Raw genomic sequence first — 23,481 nt, forward strand, 5'->3', positions numbered from 1 at the left:
TGGTTGTTTTTTTATCGATAATTATCGATATCGACTGATATGAAACACTTATATCGTGATAATTTTTTTAGTCATATCGCCCAGCCCTAATTCCTATTAATAAATAGAATAATTAAATAGTTTCAAATAGAAGGAGCATAATAAAACATGTTTTTTTTAAAGAGTAATATTGGTAGGAGTTAAATAATACCTCTAACTCTAGTACGAAAAATTATAGTTATTAAATAATTGTTTATTTAAAAGTACAGCAAAACCAACAACGAAGCAGCATCTTCTCATCCGTGGCTCACGAGTGGAACAACGCCGGAAATGTCCATCCATCCACGCCGTTGTCACGTCGTGACATTTCTGGTTTTACGAGCAAAGGAGCATGTTTGGCAGCGCACAGTCACGGAGTATTTACAAGGAGACATGGTGTGTACACAGAAAAGGGAGAATGGACGCATTTTGGCTTAAAAACTATCGATAAAGGTGAACTGAACGCCGCTCTACAAGAGGTGCTCTAAGACATGGTGTAACAGTTCCTCTCCGTGGGTTCCCCTGGTACCGACAGACTCACACTGGAGCACAGGAAGTCTGGTTTTAGCATTTTTTTGAATTTGCTCTCACACAGCAACAGCACTCCGCTCCACGACTTTTCAGTGTTTCCAGCGTGTCTTTTTTGTGTGTGTCTCCAGCGTGTGTCCCTCTCATGGCCCCAACTGCTACTGATAAGACTGACAGATGATTAGATGATCAGCCACAGCTGGAACAATCCAATTACCTGCCAGCTGTACTTCGAAGCCTATCCCCCGGTCCATGAGGTGCTGGAACGTGGCTGGCGCAACAAATAAGCTGAACGGAATTGTCACAAATTGGTACAAACCTTCCGGAGTGGAGAACGCCGTTTTTTCCTAGGGCAGCACTAAATTGGCCCTAGTGTGTGAATGTGAGTTTGTTGTCTGTTGTCTGTGTTGGCCCTGCGATGAGGTAGCGACTTGTCCAGGGTGTACTCTGCCTTCCGCCCGATTGTAGCTGAGACTCCAGCACCCCCCGCGACCTGGTAGAAAATGGATGAATGGATGGATGACTAAGACTACCATAGAAGTTGAAAGAACATTTAGAAGGAGGCACCGGCTTTAGTGACAGGCTTTAGTTTCACTATAGGCTGCAGCGCACTAGTAGACCCGCCTTGAATGCAGACTTGCAAGCACTTACATGAGTCTTTATTAGTCCAGATAAGCTGAATAAACACATCCAATAATTTAATCAGAGAAAGGCATTTATCAACTCCTCTGAGATAATATGTTAGAACAAAAACTGCAAACCATTTGTGTTCAAAAACATTTTTGAGTTTGTGGATAAAAAGTAATTTTGTTTCTGAAATAATCATTAAACATGTTTTATGTGTTGGTACGCATTATTTTACACGTGACGGCCACATGAAACAACGACTAAACTAGGAAGCTAAAACTAGGAGGGACAATTCATTGAGGGTTGTGCGATATGGACGCTAAAGTATAGCTCGATATATTTTAACCCTTGTGTGGTGTTCGGGTCTGTGGGACCCGTTATTTTTTTATTAAAAGAAAATGATACAATTAATTAATTTTTCAAACTGAGACTCACTGACTGGCTAATTTTCGGTGAAGAATATATATCAGAATACATATTTAATGACCACACACCATACGTCCCCCCTACACATTTCTATTTCATATAAGATGACCGGGTCCACTGGAGCCGGGGCTAATCACACCAGTAATTTTAATCACACCAGTATGATGATTCTATGTGTCTACATCAGGGGTCACCAACCTTTTTAAAACCAAGAGCTACTTCTTGGGTACCGATTAATGCGAAGGGCTACCAGTTCGATACACACTTAAATAAATTGCCAGAAATAGCCAATTTGCTCAATTTACCTTTAACTCTGTTATTATTAATAATTATAGGTATTTATCTTTGTGGAAACACTGATCATCTTAATGATTTCTCACAATAGATATATATTTTTGATGAGATGTTTTAAATAGGTTAAAATCCAATCTGCACTTTGTTAAAATATCGAACAAATTGGACCGAGCTATATTTCTAACAAAGACAAATGATTATTTTTTCTAGATTTTCCAGAACAAAAAATAAAAAAAAAATTAAGCAGACTTTGAAATAAGATTTAAATTTGATTCTACAGATTTTCTAGATTTGCCAGAATATTTTGTTTTACTTTTAATCATAATAAGTTTGAATAAATATTTCACAACTATTCTTCGTCGAAAAAACAGAAGCTAAAATGAAGAATTAAATTAAAATGTATTTATATTCTTTACAATAAAAAAATAAATTTACTTGAACATTGATTTAAATTGTCAGGAAAGAAGAAGAAGGATTTTAAAAACTAAAAAGGTATATGTGTTTAAAAATCCTAAAATCATTTACAAGGTTGTATTTTTTCTCTAAAACTGTCTTTCTGAATTTTATAAGAAGTAAAGTAAAATAAATAAATGAATTTATTTAAACAAGTGAAGACCAAGTCTTTAAAATATTTTCTTGGATTTTCAAATTCTATTTGAGTTTTGTCTCTTAGAATTAAAAATGTCGAGCAAGGCGAGACCAGCTTGCTAGTAAATAAATACAATTTAAAACATGGAGCCAGCTCACTGTCGTCTTGCGGGTTCCATGTACCACCAAGGGAGGAGATGACTTCGAGCAGGTTTGACTTGCTTTATTTTCCCACACAAGCTTGTCTGCGGTCGGGTCGCTCTTCCGCTGCGTCTCCCGTCTCCCTCTGCTGCTCGCTGCACCGTCTGCCTTTCAGCAGCACGTACTTCAGTCCGCCTCTTCTTGTCTCCGTCGTTGTATGTATTTTTCTCGCTCCGCGCCATCACCAGCCCCGTTTTCTCCTCCTTTTCCCCTTTTATACAGCGAGAGGAGATACGTCAATCGTGTATAGGTGCGCGATCCACACACCTAATCTTGTTTGTGGCGTCGCTCCCGGCACGCCCGCCCCGCTGCTCGCTCGCCATCCCCGCCTCCTCACCGCCATCTTGGGCCATTTCCTGCGTGCCCTGCCCCTCTGTCGGACCGTCCATGACTCTTCCTAGCTATATTCCCCACCCCCCAACGTGCGTTGGTTGATGTGGGCGGGGTTGAGGGGGCGGGGGCATATAATACAGCCAGGAATAGTCATGGATGCATGGGATTGTGGGTATTTGTTCTGTTCTGTTTATGTTGTGTTACTGTGAGGATGTTCTCCCCAAATGTGTTTGTCATTCTTGTTTGGTGTGGGTTCACAGTGTGGCACATATTAGTAAGAGTGTTAAAGTTGTTTATATCACAACCTTCAGTGTAACCTGTGTGGCTGTTGAGTAAGTATGCCTTGCAATCTTGTACGTGTGATGACAGAAGCAGCGAAATGCATGTGTCCAGCCGGCGCGCAGATAGCATGGTGTAAAATCAGGCGCAATGAAATGTCGCAGAGGACGTTAAAAGTAAAGCCATCACGGCACGCCCTCAATATTGTTCGAGTGAAAATCGGAGACTATTAGCCCGGGTGATGTCCGGGAGAGGCACCAAAATCCGGAAACTTCCTGAAATAATTGGCAATTATGCTGCTGAGCCACATCAGAGTGGCCAAAGAGCCGCATGCGGCTCCAGAGCCGCGGTTTGCCGACCCCTGGTGTATGTCCTTCGCTATGTGGTAGGTTACTGCGGACGTTATCTCCTTTTGTTTTTGACTATTTTTTTTCACACGGTCTTGATCTGGAAACAGTTGCTTGGGCATTTCTTTGGTGTGGCACCGAATGGAGATGTTGACATGCAGTTTCAAGAACTCTTCATTCTCTAACGGGTGACTTTTCAAATGATGCCACGAATTAGCAGTGGTGCTACATTTTGTAGCAACTCTTTTGCCGCATACTTGATATATTATGGTTGTCTAACATCTTTCCTTCTTGAAGCCAAACCAGCGCCAAAAAATGTTTTTTCTTGGGAATTAATTCTTCCTTCATGTGTTACTAAATTTGCACCTTTTTTCTTTCGTATTACCACTCGCTCCGCACCACTAGCACCACAGCTAACGTTACCCGTGCTGCTACCTGTCTGCTCCGTGAAGACCTATGACATTGCACGCGCGACAGTATGTGACGTATGTAAGAAGTTTCGCTTGTTTTAGGAAGGAGAGACAAGAGTGGGAAACGCCTGTTGGGTAATGCCCACAGCTAAAAGCAACTGCGTGAGAACGTATACTTGAATATCACGATTTAGCAATTTTCTATATCGCACAGAGACAAACCCGCAATATATCGCGTAAAACACTGTAATTATGATATTAATAATGATAAATTAGTGTAATTTCTTTCTGAACACGTTTTGTGTGCACAGTTTTGAAAAAATAGTCCATGTAAATCAAGTGACAAAAAAATTATGATATTTGCTATATGTCGTGCCAAAATACAAATAATCCCTTATTAATATGCCAAGAACTAATAGAAAAACATAGTTGCAAGATGCATTTTAAAAGACCTTTTATTTTTAGAAAGGTGCAATACAGACAATTGGTGCGGGTATTGGTCAAATAATTATACTCACGCCAATAGTTGTCCTTCATATTTATCTTGCTGATTATTTGCACATCTTAGGTGGAGGACAATGCAGAATTTAAAGTACCAGAAAGGGGACATGGTGATGGGCCGCTGGCCAGGTAGCAACCTTTACTATGAAGTCAAGGTGCTGGGCTTCAACACCAAAAGTCAGCTCTTCACAGTTATCTACAAGGATGGAACTGAACTGGAACTCAGGGAGCAGGACATCAGGGTAAGATCACAATTCCTAAATGGTATACACAACATATTTTTGTGATATTATCAGGTATATATTTTGCAATGAGATCTCCACATTTCTATTTTAGCAATGAGCTCTCATCTCTTTTCTTCCAACAATCAGAGTTCTTTTGGCTTCCAGTCCGGTTCCCGCTCTCGTTCCCGTTCCCGTTCACCAGGCCGCCGTCGCAGCCGCTCCCGGTCCCCAGCAAGAACCCCACGGCGCTCATCCTCACGTGCAGCAGCGGCCATCGCCGCTGCAGCAATAACGGAGACTGCACACTCATCACGCAAAGAAACAAAGCTAAAGGACATGGTTGAAGTCAGACTCCTTCCTCTGGTAAGCAGTCCAGCTAGCTTCTTGCTCTCTGGCCACGTACAGTTCCTGTCAGAAGTTTACATACACTCATAATGGGAAATATCAATTCTGTCAGTTATTACTGCACAATTCGGACAAAAATGTACAAATGTTTCTCTAGCATGAAATATTTATTGAACTGATTAACTTTCAGGAAACAAAAGAACATTCAAATTGTTATTCGAGTTGAGTGAGCAGCAGGAACTTTGCGTATTAAGCATAACAAACAAAAGGGAAAAAAATGTGGTTATCTATTTGTATCTATGACATCACTCCTATGGTAGTGATGTCATCATATCCATAAATCAGTTTGATAACAATAGCTTATGGGATGAGTAAGATGAGAACGAGTAAGAACGGCAGTCTTTAAATGAAGTTTAGCAATTATAAATAAGGACGTTAACATTTTTTAAGTTTGTTTGCCCGTCTGTGGTGTCATTGCCACGTGCCATCAGACATCAAAGCATAGAATGGCGGATATGGCCATGGGAAAAGATCACAACAAATGCAAACGCCACAAGACAAGAATAAAATAAGCCACAACACAACAACTTACAGCACCAGTGCAAAAGCCACAGTAAATAGAAACACCACGACACAATAACAAAAAGCTGCAACACAACTTCATGCCACTTAGGAATTGACGGACACAACGGTTGGCGGAAAAGTGAAAATATCTAATGAAGATATCTGAACAATTTCCCTTCTAGATCATTAAAGTTTGTCTAAGTCTATGATTGAAAATGTTATTTATGACTGAATGAGTGGTCACACTTCACACACTTTTCCAACTTTGTTCATTACACCGTTTTCAACTTTTTTCCTGCCCTGAATGCGGACTTGCAGGCAGTCACAGCATGTCTTTGTGACAGAACTACTGTATTGGTTCTGACTGGGAGAATAAACACAACTACTAATTCAATAAAAATATGTAAATATCAATATATTGTATCTAAATATTTGTGGATCTGACTTGTTGTTTGCTCTGATTCAACTAATCAGATTACACATGTACTAAAAAACTCTACCGACACTTTGTTAAAATCATTTTTGAGTTAGAGGATAAACAAACATTTTGATCCTGAAACAATCATTAAGCGTAAATTTATGTGTTGGTACACAATATTTTTACAGTACCTCATATTCAAACAGCATTTTAATTTACTTTTATTGAATGTAAGCTACATTATTTGAGTTTAAAAAAACTCCACAATCTCGGTCACCGCTTGCCGTGTGCCAAACCATGGTGAGAAGTACTGATGTTTGCAAATAATCAAAGAATAAAAAAAAAATTACCATTTGAAAGTGTTGTTTAGTAAATGTTAACTTGAAAGTCTGATTGTATTTATTACACTACTGATACTTTGTTTATTGCAGAATTAAGTTTGTGATAACAAGCAGAATAGCAATATTAGGTGATTAATCATCTAGATCAGTGGTCGGCAATCCGCGGCTCTCAAGCGGCTCATTAGCGACACCTTAATGGCTCCCTGGAGCTTTTTCCAAAAATGTATGAAAATGAAAAAAGTTGGGGGGAACATTTTTTTTTTTTTTTAATATGGTTTCTGTAGGACACATAAGAGACACACCTTCCTTATTGTTAGAAAGCCCACTGTTTAATATGTTTAAAAAGAAATCATAACAACTTTGTTCATAAACTGTGCTTTTTTATTTTTAAGATTAATTGTGCCGCCCTCCTGTCAGTCATCAAAAAGGGTTAACGTAATGTCTTCTCGGATGAGAGGCGAAACATCGAAGACAAGCTAAACAGTCCAGTTGCAATTGATTGAATGCCCTGAGATTACAATGACCTGGATGAATGAGAACATTCATAGACACAAAAGGGTTAACTGTTTTTTGACCACTGTCATGTTCACACTTTAAATTCTTCATTTTTGTCTCTTTTTGTCCCTGTCCATCACCATCACAATCCCTCCATTCATTGTTTGGACAACATGTAAAGGCTGCTGAGAACAATAGCAACAATAACCTTGATAATAACACGGCTACGAGACTAAATGAGGTGAGTCCACTCGTCCTCAGTGTACACCACTGTGCAAACGATTATTGTTGAATCAAATTTTGTAACTGCAACAATTTTGATGTAGCCCTTGTACCTTATCATTCAGGTACAAGATCGATACTACTTTAAGGGTCTAGGTCAGTGATTCTCAAAACTGTGGTACACGGGCTCCAGAGAGTGGTACGCCAAATAATTAATTTATTAAATATTTAAACAGTCTTACTGTTCAAACTGTATACTGTCACAGTGACCAAAAATACTATACTTGTTAAATAAAATATCTGCCCTTTTTTTAAAGAATACTTAGGCCTACATTGCTACTGCATTTTAATGTTTGTCATTATAGGGGTACTTGGAGAGCCAAGTGTTTTCTGATGTGGTACTTGGTGAAAGAAATTTGAGAACAACTGGTCTAGGTATTATCAATGTGGCAATCTTAATTTCCCCTCGGGGATTAATAAAGTACTTCTGATTCTGATGATTGTCCATTAACACACATTGATAATTACCTGATTGATTTCTCATGTCGGGTTAAAGTACTAACATTTAAAATAGTTTAGAAAAATATTAAGTTAAAATGACATGACAATGAACTTTCTTCTTCTTAGCAATGAAGGTAATTACTTTGAAAGTATTAAATATTAAGCCCTGTTCCAGAATGTTTGTTTGCATGTGAATAGGCTTTGAGGTAAGGCAGAGCTACAGGAATGTCATGAGGTACGCATGTTACTGTAGCTGTGTTTTCTAGCTAACAATGATGCGATGGCTGGGCGATTAGGCCCAAAAGGATGTATTTTCTGGTTGAATGGTTTTATATATGTAACCAGAAAGTACACACGTTCTGGATAAATGTTACCAGGGGCTGTGTGTTCTCTAGCTGACAGACAGGCTAGGGCTGGGCCATTAGGCCCAAAAGGGTGTACTTTCTGCTTAAATGTAAATCAACATTCAACCATGTGACATGTTACAACTTTTGGGCCTAAACGCCCAGCCCTAGCCTCTCTGTCAGCTAGACAACACAGAGCCCCAGTAACATGCGTACCTCATGACATTCCAGTAGCACTACCTCACCTGAAAGCCTATTCACATGCAGAAAAACATTTGCCAGGGTACATGTTGTATACCAGGACTGCCCACACTTTTTCTGCAGGCGAGCTACTTTTCCATCCATCCATTTCTACCGCTTGTCCTGTTCGGGGTCACGGGGGGTCGCTGGAGCCTATCTCATCTGCATTCGGGTGGAAGGCGGCGTAAACCCTGGACAAGTCGCCCTGTCATCGCAGTTCATACATAAAATTAGCATTAAACACCTTTTAACATGTTAACATCTTTCATAAATAAATTAATATACTTTTTTTTCCATACATAAAATCTGTATTTATTTATGAAAGATGTTTTCGACATGTTAAAGGTGTTTAATGATAATACAAGCCAGTTAAAATAGATCCTTTCATGTTTAAATAAATCTTTTCTTTCATGAAGAAAATAATATAAGTTGGTTTATTACCTGATTGTGATGCCTTATATTGATTGGAATCAGACAGTAGTGCTGATAACGTCCACATTTTCAGATGACGGACAAAAATAAGTCGTCCTTTCTGTCCAATACCACATAAAGTGGTTGGCTTTTGTCCGGCTTCCATAGTCTTTTAAAAAAAATTTTTTTTTAATACATTTTACAAGAAATACAATTGCGGCAAACTCCTTAGCTTGTTAGCTTGTGTACGCCAGCTTTCTGAGACTCTTATTTTGTTAGCACATGTTGAAATTAAAAGTGTTTCTCGCCTTCCTGTCGGTCATTTTTTATTAATAATGAGCTCGCAGCAGCCAGCGTCTTGGTGAAGATTGATGATCCATAATTTTTAGTTCTATTTTTTTAATGCCTAGCTGGCGGTCGACTGACACACCCTTCGCGATCGACCGGTAATTCGCGATCTGCGTAATGGGCACCTCTGTTGTATATATCCTGGTATTTTTTTTTACAAACATGGAAAGAGTTTGTAAAAACAATATGTAAGATGTAACAAACTCAAAATGAGAGAAGAGTGGCAACAGGCATACACACATTCATTACCCGGTCAGCTGATTATGATGCTTGAGTTTGTCTGTTTTTCAGAAGGATTAAATTTATAAAGATATGCAGATTATGATGCTAAAATCTCCAGCTTCTGCCAGACACTTCACCTTTGCTCCTGATGGGTTGTGGTTAGGGCCTTGCATGACAGGTGTGTGTGTGTGTGTGTGTGTGTGTGTGTGTGTGTGTGTGTGTGTGTGTGTGTGTGTGTGTGTGTGTGTGTGTGTGTGTGTGTGTGTGTGTGTGTGTGTGTGTGTGTGTGTGTGTGTGTGTGTGTGTGCGCGTGCGCGTGCGCGTGCGTGCGTGCGCGTGCGTGCGAAAGCGGAAATGGTGACATAGCGCTTTGAGTACCTTGAAGGTAGGCATGGTTTGGCAAATTCCTATTATTTAAGGCTAAATGAGTTACAATTTGCAAAGTACAGTTTTAGAGCAGCTTTCGAATGATCAAAAATCAACAGTTGTTTCATGACGTGGACATATTTTGGCAAATTCATATTTATGAAGGTTAAAATAAGTTACAATTTTTGAGGTACAGTTTTAGAGGAGCTTTCGAATGATCTAAAATCATGTGTTTTATCTTAAGAAGTCCGAGACAAACCTGGAGGCTGAGGATGAGTCTGAGCTGAACCAGGGCCGATACAATTTGCGCCGCAGGAAGGATGAGGTCAAACTTCAACAGCGAGTGAAGAAGGACCCCATTGTTGGAAGACCACCTATTGCAAATACGTATAGACCCCTGGACTTTGGTGGCAAGATAGGTAGGTGGTTGTAAACAAACTAAACATTAATATTCTCCTATAGTTATGCAGCAAGTGCAGCCTTTCTCCTCTCACTTCTACACTGCTGTGTTATTACAATTTCCCTGACTTTGTCAAAGTTTAGACAATGATTTTCAAGCACCACATCACGGACTGATGGGTTTTCAAAATGTTCTTGTGTTTCGTCTCGCCTCCCAGGAGCATACTTCTGGCTGCTTTTTCTGCCATCCTGGGTTCTATTTGTGGTTCTACAAGTTAATTTAAAGGACCCCAGCTTGGTCAACTTCCCTCCTCCTGTACCCCCTCTTGAAACTTTCTGGGATGCACAGGCTCTGGGTTTTGTTGTCCTTTGGATCTTATTCCAGGCCATCCTCTACATCCTGCCTGTGGGAAAAGTGAGTAGGCAGCTTTGTACCTCATCGAATCAATACAGACACCACAGAAGGGTAGTAACAGCTTTGGTCAATGCTCCTATAGTCAGCCACTCGTGAAAGACATGTGAATGTGCACATGACTCCCTCAGGAGTTCAGGCAGGATCCAAGAATTAGATTATAGTTCAGGGAAACGTAATGCAGTAATGGAGAGTGTGAAGGCATACCTTTGTTCATCTTGTTCTAGGCGCTTCAACTTCTTTCTTAATCTTTATCTGCAATTAAGTTGTGTATACATCTAAAAGATGAGACACGCTCATGATAGGGTTGTGAGAGAAACCGACGACAAGATATATACAATTGATAAAAATCTGCTGTTTTCTTAGATTGATCAAGTTTTAAAACATGGACTAGGTGTCACGCAAAACTAGCAATTAGTTGACCGTTTGTCTTTACAACAACACAAGACATAGGGAAATGAGTCATGCACATACTTTACATAAGACGAAAATGGATGTAAATAGCAGCAGCAGGGTCCACTGATGCGTTTTTGCTCACAAGCTACACTAATGTCCGTCCACAATGCAAAGCTGCTTCTAAGTCTGCAATTTTCTCCTCCATGGCAGCAAATAAGCTACATTTTTTACAACGTTCATTGAAGGACGAGAACAGACCAACATGCTACACTACTCATCGTAGGAGATACAATAAGCCATGCTAACTGGTGTTAATAGCTAAAATAGAGCTCACTGCTGTTGGACACAAATGACAATAGTAACAATACCAATTATACGATGAATACTTCAGTGATTAGATCAACATTGATATGACCAAATCTTTATAAGTTTTGTTTACAAATGAAGTAGGTAAAATGAAAAAGTAAGAAAAAGTTATTGCTGGCAAAAACCAAAGGATTTAAATCATCCCCATTTCTTAGGTAATGATTTAAATATTTAATTAATTTTGTTACATCTCCATCATGTGTTTTTGTCCGTATATAATTGTGATCCAAAATTTTATAATTTAATGATCTTGAACATTTTAAGTATCAGTATTTCTCTCTTGCTCTATTCTTCTTTCTCATACACAAACTATACTTTAATCTGAACTACTTCAGTTGAAGTTCATTTGAGTTGGAATGTATATTGCTCACGGGTTGTTTGGTAAGCTGTTTTTTAACCTCGGTGTTTTCAGTTTTTATGTGTGCCTTGATTGATCAAACATCATTACCTCCTGTGAAAAGTAATGCTGTTGATTATCTGTTTCCTTTGTTTTTGTAGCTGAGCGAGGGCATACCGCTGAGGTCTGGGGGGAGGCTAAAGTACAGAACTAATGGTGAGATTTTGTTTTTGTCAGTATTTGTGGTTTACATATTCTGCTAAAATCTATATAAATCTCTCTATATATGTAATATATTGTTGTGCTTTCTTCCACCATGGCTGGGATTAGGGCGGGATGATTATGGCGAAAATAATAATAATCCCAATCGTTTTGATATTGTAATCTTGATGTATTACACATTTAAAAACAAGTAGTTATTGTACCACCAAAACCTAACTTTAAATAAAGGTTAAGACATTTATATAAATTGGAAACAAATAAACCACAAGTAAAATAATATCATTAACAATAAAATGAAAAAAATATCAAATTCGGGTTTTCCGTTTTAAGTGATTTTAATTTAGTTTTTTTACTTTTTACACTTATTTTCCCACCTTGGTGTGAGATTTTTGGGTCAAATATTTTATAAGATTTTAGTTAATTAAATGCAAAAATCTTCACAGTGCAATACATTTTTGGACAATTTTACCAGTATTTTAGGTTGAAATATAATCATTGTGTATATGTATCAATTAGTGTCCTACGCACATTATGCTCGTGTAAGGTGATTTTTTAGAAAAAGCTGCGCAGTCAGACAGGATTTGGCGCACCACACTATTATTTGTGAAGAGGGGGAATGTGCTGTGCTGCTGTTTCAGTTTGATGAGCTCAATTGAAGTTAAGTTTATTAAAAAAAAAAAAGAGATCGCCTCTCAAGTTACATCGATGATGTCATTTCTCAACAACACAAGCAGGTGAGATGTGATGTGGGTGTATGGATTGTTCTTGAAAGATTTAGCTTTTTTGTAGTTCAGTCGATGTTTCAAGTGCCCGTCTCAACATTAGGACAGGCAGTTGAGTGTTTGGGAGATACAAATGTGAGCAAAATTATTCAACCCCCACACAATTTTGGTGTTTTAGCAAGTTGGACATTTATTCCTTATTTAGTTTATAGTCATATCAAATAAAGATGCATTAAATAGACAAATGCAACTTGAAACAACATTATATTTTGTAACATACCAAACCGTGTCATTTCTCTTAATATCTCATTGACAAAATTATTCAACCCCTTGAAGATCATAACTCATAAGAACAGAATTTGAACAAGGTCTTTTCAATCAGGTGTTGAAAACACCTGTAGATGTGATTAGAACCATAAAGAGCAACAATTAAACTGATTGAAAAAGACTGTGACGCTCAGCTTCTTGTAGATGGTCAATGGTGTATTTGCAACATGGTGAAGTCCAGGGAGTGGTCAAAGAAGTCAAGAGAGGAGGTAATTTCTCTTCATAAGAAAGGATATGGATATAATAAAATAGCAAAGACATTACACATTCCAAGAGACACAGTTGGGAGCATAATTCGCAAGCCTAAAGCTAAAGGCACAGTGGAAACACTACCTGGGCGTGGTAGAAAGAGGATGCTGTGTCCGCGATTTGAAGCGTACAGTGGTGAAAAACCCCCGGGTAACAGCTGAGGAACTACAACAGGACATTGCAGGGGGGGAACGCAGGTTTCGTCCCAGACAATAAGGCGCGCACTACGAGATGAAGGCCTCCATGCCAGAACTCCCAGGCACACCCCACTTCTGACCACCAGGCACAAGGAAATAGACTCCAGTATGCCAAAAATCATCTGGACAAACCCCAAAGGTTTTGGGAAAATGTTCTATGGAGTGATGAGACAAAAGTAGAACTCTTTGGGCCTATGAATCAACGTAATGTCTGGAGGAGAAAAAATGAAGCTTACAAAGAGAAGAACACCTTGCCTACTGTTAAGCATGGTGGGGGGGTCAATCATGCTCTGGGGCTGTTTCTCTGTCTCAGGTACCGGGAATCTCCAGCGCGTTCAAGGCATTATGAATTCTATTTCCTACCAGGATATATTAGCTGCGAATGTCATGAAGTCAGTGACGAACCTGAGGCTTGGGAGACGTTGGACCTTCCAACAGGACAACGATCCCAAGCATACCTCCAAAATCCTGTAGAAAACCTGTGGTGGGACTTGAAGAAGCCAGTTGCAGCACGCAAGCCCAAGAATATGAATGAACTGGAGGCCTTTGCCCAAGAGGAATGGGCTAAAATACCTGTAGATCGTTGCAAGAAGCTTGTGTCCGGTTATGTATCACGTTTGAAGGATGTAATTACTGCCAAAGGGTGTTCTACTAAGTACTAAAGATGCATGTAACTATGAGGTTGAATAATTTTTTCAATCAGATATTAAGAAAGATGTCCTTTTTTGGTATTTTGTAAAATACAATGTTACAATTTAAGTTGCATTTGTCTATTTGACACATCTTTATTTGATATGACTATAAACAAAATACGGAATAAATGTCCAACTTGCTAAAACACCAAAATTGTGTGGGGATGAATAATTTTGATCACAACTGTACATAAGAGCTAGTGGACACATTCTTTTTTTCCAAACATATGTTTTTCCTCCTCACAATGACAGCATTTCACTAAGGGCTGGGCAATTATATGATCGTGATTGTGATTGTTATCGTTGATCGCGATTAATTTGAGTTTGATCTATTTATGATTCGGTGATCAGCTGTTAGCATATTTCCTCTATTAAACATAGGAAAAATGTCTGTTAGAAGTTATCGCAGTAGTAAAAAGTAGGCAATCAATGATTCTTTGTATAATCCTGCACGGAACAATCCACCTTTTATTGACCGTGATCCCGTGTGTGTTTGTATAAGTTTGTGTGAAAGTGTGTCCGTTGTCATTCCACAGTCTCGTAAGTCAGTTTCCTCATGATGTAATTAATGTTCACTCGCGATGAGCCTCGTCTCCTACACAGCTGAAAGTGCAGCGCAGAAGAACAAAATAAAAAAAAATATGACTAACACCTTCATAGAAGTTGAAACACAACAGTTAAAAGGAGCAGGGACTTTAATTTCACGATCTTCTGCAGCTCACCAATAATGTCCGCTGTTAGCATATATTACCGCAATTCCACATGGGGGAAAGTTCTGTTACAAGATACTGTTGTCCTGTCGGATAATCCGCTTTAATTAAAAAAAAGACATTGTGCATAATCAAGATCCGATTATATCCATCCATCCATTTACTACCGCTTATCCCCAAAAGGGATAAGCCGTACAATCGGGCTACAATCGGACGGAAGCCAGGGTACACCCTGGACAAGTCGCTCATATGACTAAATTAATTGTGATACAGTAGTTTCCATTATTTTCGGCCTATGATTTTTCCCTGTGTATTTGTACTTTTTTGTTGGTAAAAATGCAAAATGATTGTGAATTTTGTTAATGATGGTCTTTAAAAAAGTCTTAAATATAAAATAAAAACACAGATTGTTCATTGTTCATGTCACACTACATGTGTCCAACCGTACATGTACCATGCCTTCATTCAGATGGGTTTCAGTTAGCCTACTCTTATCTGTTCTTCTTTTCTAGGACTTCTAGTTGCTGTGCAACAGTTACACCACAGTTCATTTCTTTGTTTGGGGGTTAATTTTCAGTATGAGATCAAATACCCTTGTTATCTTTATTTTTTCATTTGCTCTCTAAAAAATAAAAATATGGTTGTGGTATTACTTTATTTAATTTTGCACTACATGCATCCAGTTACAATATGGTACATCACATATTTCCAGTTTATTATTACAACATGTCTGTGTTACTTTTTCTGATTATTTGAGGTAGTTGATGCAAGAGAAGGGTGTTTGCAAGTTGACAGTAATATGAACCACTAAGGAGTTGATACGGTACATGTAAAAGTGTTATTCTTTCCCATTTCATATCTTAATTTCTGCATGGATAATTTGTTAAAGCATTTTAGTACACATTTAAGTTGAGCTATCTTTTATGTGCACCGTTAGGTTTCTTTGCCATTGTAATGAGTGCGGCAGTGGTTGCAGTAGCAGTCCACCTGGGAGTTGACCTCACCTACATCCACAGCCACTTCTTGCAACTTTCTGTGGCGGCCTTCCTCATCTCCGTCCTGCTCAGTGTCTACTTGTATGTCAGGTCTCTTGATGCCGCCCCAGACCAACTGGCACTCGGAGGAAGCTCTGGTAAGGAAAGGAAGAAGGGAAGCTTTATTCTATTCAATTTGTTTGCTTTACTGCATTTGTATTTACAGGCAATGTGATTTATGACTTCTTCAAGGGACATGAGCTCAATCCTCGCATCAAAGATTTTGATTTGAAATTCTTCTTTGAGATGCGTCCAGGTTTGATTGGCTGGGTAAGTTGACATGCAAGGGAAAGCTAAACAATTAAAAGCAGTGCTTTTTTTGAGAAATGTGAAAAATTCGCCCATTTTATCTAATTGGTCAAACAAATCCCTCTGTTACTGCAAATAATATGTCTCTGTTCGGTGTTTTTGCCTACATTGCATAGCAAATAAATGGCAACAGAATTTACAATCAAATACGCATGGAGCGAGGCGATACATATCTGAAAAAGGAAAAATACAAACCACTAGGCGTACAAATGAAAATAAATATATTTCAAACCGCATTGGCTTAGAGATGGAAATATATTTATTTCCATCTCTACACCATTGCTGTTTGTAGTTTTGGAAATAAATATATTTGCATCTCTATGTATGAAGATAGGAGTAGAACATAAAGGCTGAATCGTAATTCTCCCCTTCCCCCTTTGACATACCCAAAACGCTCACCACTTCAAAACATTGAGTGGCGTAAACATACCCCATGAAATAAGACCAATTAATCATGAATCAATAAAAATTTTTATTATAGCCCTTAATCACAAGTGCCTAAAAGAGCGTCATAAACTCAAGACACCCCCTTGCTGACATCCAGCCGCATTACCTAGCTAGCTCGTACGATGAGCGATTTTAAAATAAAAACATTCAAAAGGTGGAAAGATTCACATGTGCTTTATGCTCAGCCGTCTTTTTTAACACTTGGCTGCAAGTTTGGTAAGGGCCACACTTTGTTTTGAAGACTTTACACCCCTTGGCACTTCACCTAACCTTGCAGGAGAATTGGGACACCGCTTGCTTGACGCAACCTCACAAAACAGATTGCAAAAGACTAAGACAAAGGTTAAGGTAGAAAATAATATAGAAAATTTAAAATAATTGGGGGCTTCTGGAATTTCCCAGGGACCCACTCAAATCACTTTCTTTGAGTCTCGGGGACTCACTACATTGAAAACCTATCAACATCACTGAGTGAGAAGAATGATAATGCAGCAATGCTTGCAAGTGAAGAGTGAAATGCAAGGTTGACATACGGAGGAGTTCCCCATTCCGACATACAGTGCTATTTCCACATTGGTAATAGACCAATGTGGAAATAGCACTGATTCTAAAATAAAGGAAATGAAGGGACTGATTGCTTGAGAGGTTTTCGTGTGTCTTTCTTGAATTCCTGCAAATAAGGCCCAGGTTTCACATTGAAATTATATCTTAATTTATTTTAATCCTATAAAGAAATACAGAAATAAATGTGACTTCACTATATTAAAGGGGGACTGCACTTTTTTGGAATTTTGGCCATCATTCACAATCCTTTTGTGAGACAAGCACACGTTTTTCTTTTTCTGTTTTCTAACTCATGAATAAACAAGAGCTAACAAGTCAGCTCTACACTGATAAGGGGTGGTTCTGAACCTTTTGTGTTTGGGTCTGAGGATGATTTACAATTTTAAGAGGCTGTGTGCCAATCAGGGCAGCACGGTGGAAGAGGGCTCAGTGTGTCTGCCTCACAATACGAAGGTCCTGAGTTCAATCCCAGGACTACTCAGGACTCAATCAAAACTCTTTCTGTGTGGATTTTGCAAGTTCTCCCTGTGACTGCGTGGGTTCCCTCCGGGTACTCCGGCTTCCACCCACCTCCAAAGACATGCACCTGGGGATAGGTTGATTGGCAACATTAAATTGGCCCTAGTGTGTGAATGTGAGTGTGAATGTTGTCTGTCTATCTGTGTTGGCCCTGCGATGATGTGGCGACTTGTCCAGGGTGTACACCGCCTTCCGCCCAATTGTTGCTGAGATAGGCACCAGCGCCCCCCCCGTGACCCCAAACGGAATAAGCGGTAGAAAATGGATGGATGGATCGAGGGTGTGCCATTTAGATCCAACTTTAGTGAAAAAATAAAAATGTAGCACTATTGCATACGTGCAGGCAGGCGATCTTTCTGCCCGCATGGGGTGTGGTCTCTCACTAGCGTAAGGGCTGGCTGGACCCTGCTTCTCCGGTTCCCTCTCCTCTGCTCAGCACATCTGTCAATGGCCTGCCGCTGACCCTGCCGAGCGGGACAGTGGATTTCTGTCGTTGGCCGGCCTGGCTTATTCACTGGGCACCGAACCTGCTGTTTTGTGTTGGGCTCTCTCGGTGGTTGGGGATGTACTTTGGCTCCTGCACACACTGGGAGACATATATTGTACATACAAATATTCCTACATATATACACACACATGTATATTCATTCATTAATATATACGCACACATTTACCTACGCTCCTACATACATACACAAATAGACACGCACAGTCCTGTACAAACATACATATACACATACTATACATATGCATACATACATATATTAACTTTGTGCTGCCCACACGGCAGCACAACAGAGGGGTTAGTGCGTCTGCCTCACAATACGAAGGCCTTGGGTTCGATCCTGCGCACGGGATCTTTCTATGTGGAGTTTGCATGTTCTCCCCGTGACTGCGTGGGTTCCCTCCAGGTACTCCGGCTTCCTCCCACCTCCAAAGACATGCACCTGGGGATAGGTTGATTGGCCCTAGTGTGTGAGTGTGAATGTTGTCTATCTGTATTGGCCCTGCGATGAGGTGGCAACTTGTCCAGAGTGTACCCTGCCTGCCACACAATTGTAGCTGAGATAGGCTCCAGCGACCCCGAAGGAAATAAGCGGTAGTAAATGGATGGATATTAACTTTGTTCCACGAGTGGACAAAGCTTAACCTATTGTTACTATAACAGTCTACAAAGTTAATACAGTTTGTTTCTCATTTTTCCCTCTCCATTTATCTGCTTTCTTTTGTAATTCAAGTTTTGTATGCATTGTTGCATTTGAAACAATGGTATTGTTAATAGAGGTAATTATTATTAATAATTTCAATAGTGCTATTTATATTGGTGTTTTTATTGTACTCCATTTGGAGTGCAATAATGTTCATTGTCGTTTGTGTTATTGATATTAACTTTACTAACTGCTTCTTTGTTATCTTTTTTCATATTATATTTGCACGTATTGTATTTGATGATGCTGTTCTGTGTTGTCTCTCTGTCTTATCCCCCTCTTGTCCCCACAATTTACCCTTTTTTCACTTTCTATCTCTCCTGCTCTGGTCCGGCTGCGCCAAAGATTAATATAAATCAATTTAGTAAAGTCAAATACAAATAAGGCAACAAGAGAAGTATCACACTTGTCTTTTGTAAAGTAAATCTGTACAACAAAAACAGGCATCTACATCAACAATATGATTTGCCTGAGTAACTAGACAGGAAAAAAAAAAAAAAAAATATATATATACATGTATATATATATATATATATATATATATAAACACACATGACATACTTTTTAGAGTTTTGCCCAGGTTGTTGAAGAAACTATTTGCATCTGGGAGTCGATATATAGCACTTATGATTGAATTTTTTTAATTTCTTGTGTTAGATTTAATAAATAGGGATTTAGACATGACGCTGATTTCCACAGGTGAACAGGTAAAGACGCCCACTTTAGATGCTTGCTAAAGTGTAGCTTGTTTTTGTTCAAGTTATGTATGTATTGTTGCGTTATATACAATCGTATTGTTGATAATAAAGGTAATTATTAATTTCAATAGTGCTATTTCTATTGGTGTTTTCATTGGATACATGGATGATACAGCAGAGGATTGGGAGAATGTCATGTGGTCAGATGAAACCAAAATATAACTGGTATAAACTCAACTCGTCGTGTTTGGAGGAAGAAGAATAATGAGTTGCATCCCAAGAACACCATATCCACTGTGAAGCATAGGGGGTGGAAACATTGGGGCTGTTTTTCTGCTAAGGGGACAGGACGATTGATCCGTGTTAAGGAAAGAATGAATGAGGCCATGTGTTGTGAGATTTTGAGCCAAAACCTTCCATCAGTAAGAGCTTTGAATGGTTGACCAAAAACTTATTTTCCACCATAATTTAGAAATAAATTCTTTAAAATTCCTACAATGTGAATTCCTGGATTTATTTTTCACATTCTGCCTCTCACAGTTGAAGTGTACCTATGATGAAAATTACAGACCTTTGTCATCAGTTTAAGTGGGAGAACTTGCACAATCGGTGGCTGACTAAATACTTTTTTGCCCCACTGTGTGTATATATATATATATATGTATGTATGTATGTATGTATGTGTGTGGGTGTGTATATGTATGTGTGTAATGTGTATATGTATGTATATATGTGTGTGTATATATAGATATATATTTTGCAGTTGGTCTAAAAACATAAAAAATACTGTTTTTGTCAAGTTAATTTGCAAACATCTCAAACTAAATCTAATGAGAGAAAATGGAGTAACTGCAACTCACTCCCAGCTCTACAATACTTGAAATTAACAAAGCATTTAAGAATACCTACAGATACAATAGTTATCCATCTATCCATTTTCTTAATTGATTAGAAATGTGATTTCTTTAAATGATAGTGGATGTTTTTTTCAGTGCTTGATCAACTTTGCACTCGCACTGGCGGAGATGAAGCAGCAGGGTCTGACCACTCCATCTTATGCTATGATCCTAGTCAACGTGTTCCAACTCCTCTATGTGGTTGATGGCCTCTGGAATGAGGTACAAGACATAATAGGAAAAATATTCTAGTCTGTTTTCTGCAAATTACATTGGGTTTGTAAATAATTGATGCAAACATGAAATTACAACTTTCAGGAGGCCATCCTGACCACCATGGATCTGATGCACGATGGCTTTGGTTTTATGCTGGCTTTTGGAGATCTAGTATGGGTCCCTTTTACCTATACTCTACAGGCGTATTATCTGGTTAGCCACCCAAATACACTGAGCCTTCCAGCTGTTGCCGCCATCATCTTTCTGAAATGTAAGAAACTTGAATTTAAATTGTGTTTTGATGGAATGTAATGACTCACACATTCCTCTGTTTTTGTTTGTCCAGTATTTGGCTTCTACATTTTCAGGAAATCCAACTCTGAAAAGAATACCTTCAGGAGATGCCCAACAGACCCCAAATTGTCACGTATGTTGTGTTTAAGGCTCCGTCACGTAGAGTATGTTGTGTTTTGGGCTTCTAAGAAGAAAATTAAATATGGCCCACATCGCAACAGGCCTCAATGAAAAGAATACAAAACAGCTTGTAGTCCACAGTAACAAAAGCCAGCAAAGCCTTCATGTGTCTAACAAATGTGTCAGATCAGTGGTTGGGATGTTTATTTTTGACTTATTTGGCCATCATAGTGCTGAATGAGGCTCAAATAAGTGAGATATTGTGACGCACTATCAGACAGAGAACATTATGTGAAGCTCACAATCTAAATTAAGTTGTGCTTGCACACAGATTACAGAGCAAACCACCATGCGCACAATGCCCAAACAAACAGCCACAAAAGTAGGGGTGCACAGAGGGGGACCCCTTATCCATCCACCTCTCAAATACTTGCCAAAATAATGTAGCAAAAAAATTTCTATAAATACAGTGAGCAGCACACTGTCTTCCTTGTAGTATGTCTTTTGTGCATAATCTTGGTTTTTCATTTGTTTACAATTTATTAACAGACTGCTCAATGTCATATTTATTTTTAGTTAGCTTTTTGTAGGCCTTTTGTAAATCAAATAGTAATACTTAGGAATTAGTTTTATTTTTAGTTTCACTTTGAAATGAAAGCCAAGTCCTAATTTATTTATTATTTTTAAGTTAAAATGAGCATGATTTCAATACTGTTACAAATAATTTTGCAGCCTATTTATAATAACTTTACATTAATTATAGACGTCTATGAGAAGAAGAAAAAAATAAAACAAAAGCAATGCATCAAATTTAAATACTGACAACAAGTCTTAGAACTTAGATAATAATATTGTAGTTTTATCATCTCCGGGGAAACGTCTCCAATGTCCTCATAAAATGATTCTTTTTTAATTTCAAGAAGAAAAGATGTAAGTTGTAAATGTTTGCCCTCGCGCACAAACTTAGTTTGGTTTGACTTGTCAAATCGCGTGGCCCCAACTTTGATGTTACTTTCGTTTTGTAATTCTCTCCAGACATGAAGACCATCCCCACAGCAACAGGAAATAGTCTTCTGGTGTCTGGTTGGTGGGGGGTCGTCCGCCACCCCAACTATCTGGGTGACCTCCTCATGGCTCTGGCCTGGTCGCTACCCTGTGGTAAGTCCCTTTGCCCTGTACTGCAAATATAGAACATAATAGTGGTGTAACGGTATGCCATCATGATCAGTTTTAGGGTCACGGTTCAAGATTTGGCTTCTTGGCACTATTGCTACACATGACTCTGCTGTATTTGTTTTAAAGAGTAAACATGTAATGTGAGCCCCCCCCATGTGCACTGTGGGAAAATCTGTACACTGTACAGAACCAAAAGTTCCGTACCAAACACCTAAATATGAATTTGTGTACAGTTACACCTCTAGAAAATGAACACACTACAGTGGAACCTCGTTTCATGATTGCCTCTATTTGCTTTCTTTTTGGTTTGCTAACGTTAACATCGGGCCAAATATACCATTGTGTATGACGGATTAATTTATTTATTCATTTTGTGGTGCCATCTTGATGACATCATTTCCTGTACGCACAAGCATGGCCATTTAGAAGAGGCAGGGCCCACTACGTCACATCCTGTTTACATCCTGTTCACAATGGTGCTGGCATTTTTTGAAGAGTGTCAAAGCTGGCAGCACCGCTGTCGGTTTTATTTCCACAATTGTCGTACCTCGCGCCGATCACAACTGTATCAGCCTGTCTAGAGATCAGTAGACAGGCTCGCTTTAAAAGATGTTTGAAAAAAATGTATATTCCGAAAAATACAGTAGATACGCTCTTGTACTTGGTATCATTACACTGGATGTCAAGTGTAGATCCACCCATAGCATTTGTTTACATTGTGACGCTGGTGAGCTATTGTATCCTCCTACGGTGTGAGGTGAAGCATGTTTAGCTATTCCTTATCCTGCAGGAATGATACTTGTAAAAAACTGACTTTATTTGTCCGCATGAAGGCGTGGATTAGTGATTTAGAAGTAGCTAAAACACTGCCCATTAGCAGCTAGCTAGCAAGCCATGTTTTAAAGCATCTCTTCCTGTGGGCGTTTCAGCGTTGTAGCTTCACCTTTTTTGTTAGTTTTTAAGCCAAAATGCGGCCTTCTCCCTTTTCTGCCTACACACATTGTCTGTGCGCTGCTGAACATGTTACTCTACTAGTAAAACCAGCAATGTCATGACATAACGATGATGCACCGTCATGCCTGTAAAAAAAAAAAATATGGCGAAGCGGTACTTTTCAGAGTATAGTACCATTTTTGATTCATTAGTACCGCGTACAACCCTACCCCTTTTTTATGTTGGTTTGATGATAATTATTTACGATGCAAGACGCCATGCTTCTTCACACGTCTTTCGCCATCATGATGCCTTTTGAAATGTCACTGCACATCCTCTTAGCTTTTTGGAGGTTAATGTGTGCTTCTTTTAAAAACTGAATTTATGTAGCTGAATCTTTTTTGTTTGAAATTTGTGAAATGATATTTCTAACATCAAATTATGC

At 38.9% G+C, this 23,481-nt stretch overlaps 1 protein-coding gene across 9 annotated transcripts in view; it reads left to right on the top strand.

Annotated features, from left to right (window-relative positions):
- The window catches only part of lbr (lamin B receptor), a 52,365-nt gene that overhangs the window by 7,071 nt on the left and 21,813 nt on the right, over window positions 1-23,481 (top strand). For 6 of the 9 annotated variants that reach the window (XM_061900397.1, XM_061900398.1, XM_061900400.1 and 3 more), the window contains 12 exons: window positions 4,620-4,794; window positions 4,924-5,139; window positions 7,121-7,180; window positions 9,838-10,012; window positions 10,211-10,407; window positions 11,665-11,719; window positions 15,560-15,754; window positions 15,823-15,926; window positions 20,394-20,519; window positions 20,616-20,784; window positions 20,860-20,940; window positions 21,963-22,085. In XM_061900397.1, the coding sequence (XP_061756381.1) occupies window positions 4,630-4,794; window positions 4,924-5,139; window positions 7,121-7,180; window positions 9,838-10,012; window positions 10,211-10,407; window positions 11,665-11,719; window positions 15,560-15,754; window positions 15,823-15,926; window positions 20,394-20,519; window positions 20,616-20,784; window positions 20,860-20,940; window positions 21,963-22,085 (1,666 nt within the window). In that variant the 5' untranslated portion in view covers window positions 4,620-4,629. Of the gene's footprint in view, window positions 1-677; window positions 929-4,619; window positions 4,795-4,923; window positions 5,140-7,120; window positions 7,181-9,837; window positions 10,013-10,210; window positions 10,408-11,664; window positions 11,720-15,559; window positions 15,755-15,822; window positions 15,927-20,393; window positions 20,520-20,615; window positions 20,785-20,859; window positions 20,941-21,962; window positions 22,086-23,481 lie in introns of all 9 variants that reach the window. The other 3 variants (XM_061900395.1, XM_061900402.1, XM_061900396.1) reach the window with 2 other exon arrangements.

Source organism: Nerophis ophidion, linkage group LG05 (genome assembly GCF_033978795.1).
Source record: "Nerophis ophidion isolate RoL-2023_Sa linkage group LG05, RoL_Noph_v1.0, whole genome shotgun sequence".
NCBI classification, from domain to species: domain Eukaryota; kingdom Metazoa; phylum Chordata; class Actinopteri; order Syngnathiformes; family Syngnathidae; genus Nerophis; species Nerophis ophidion.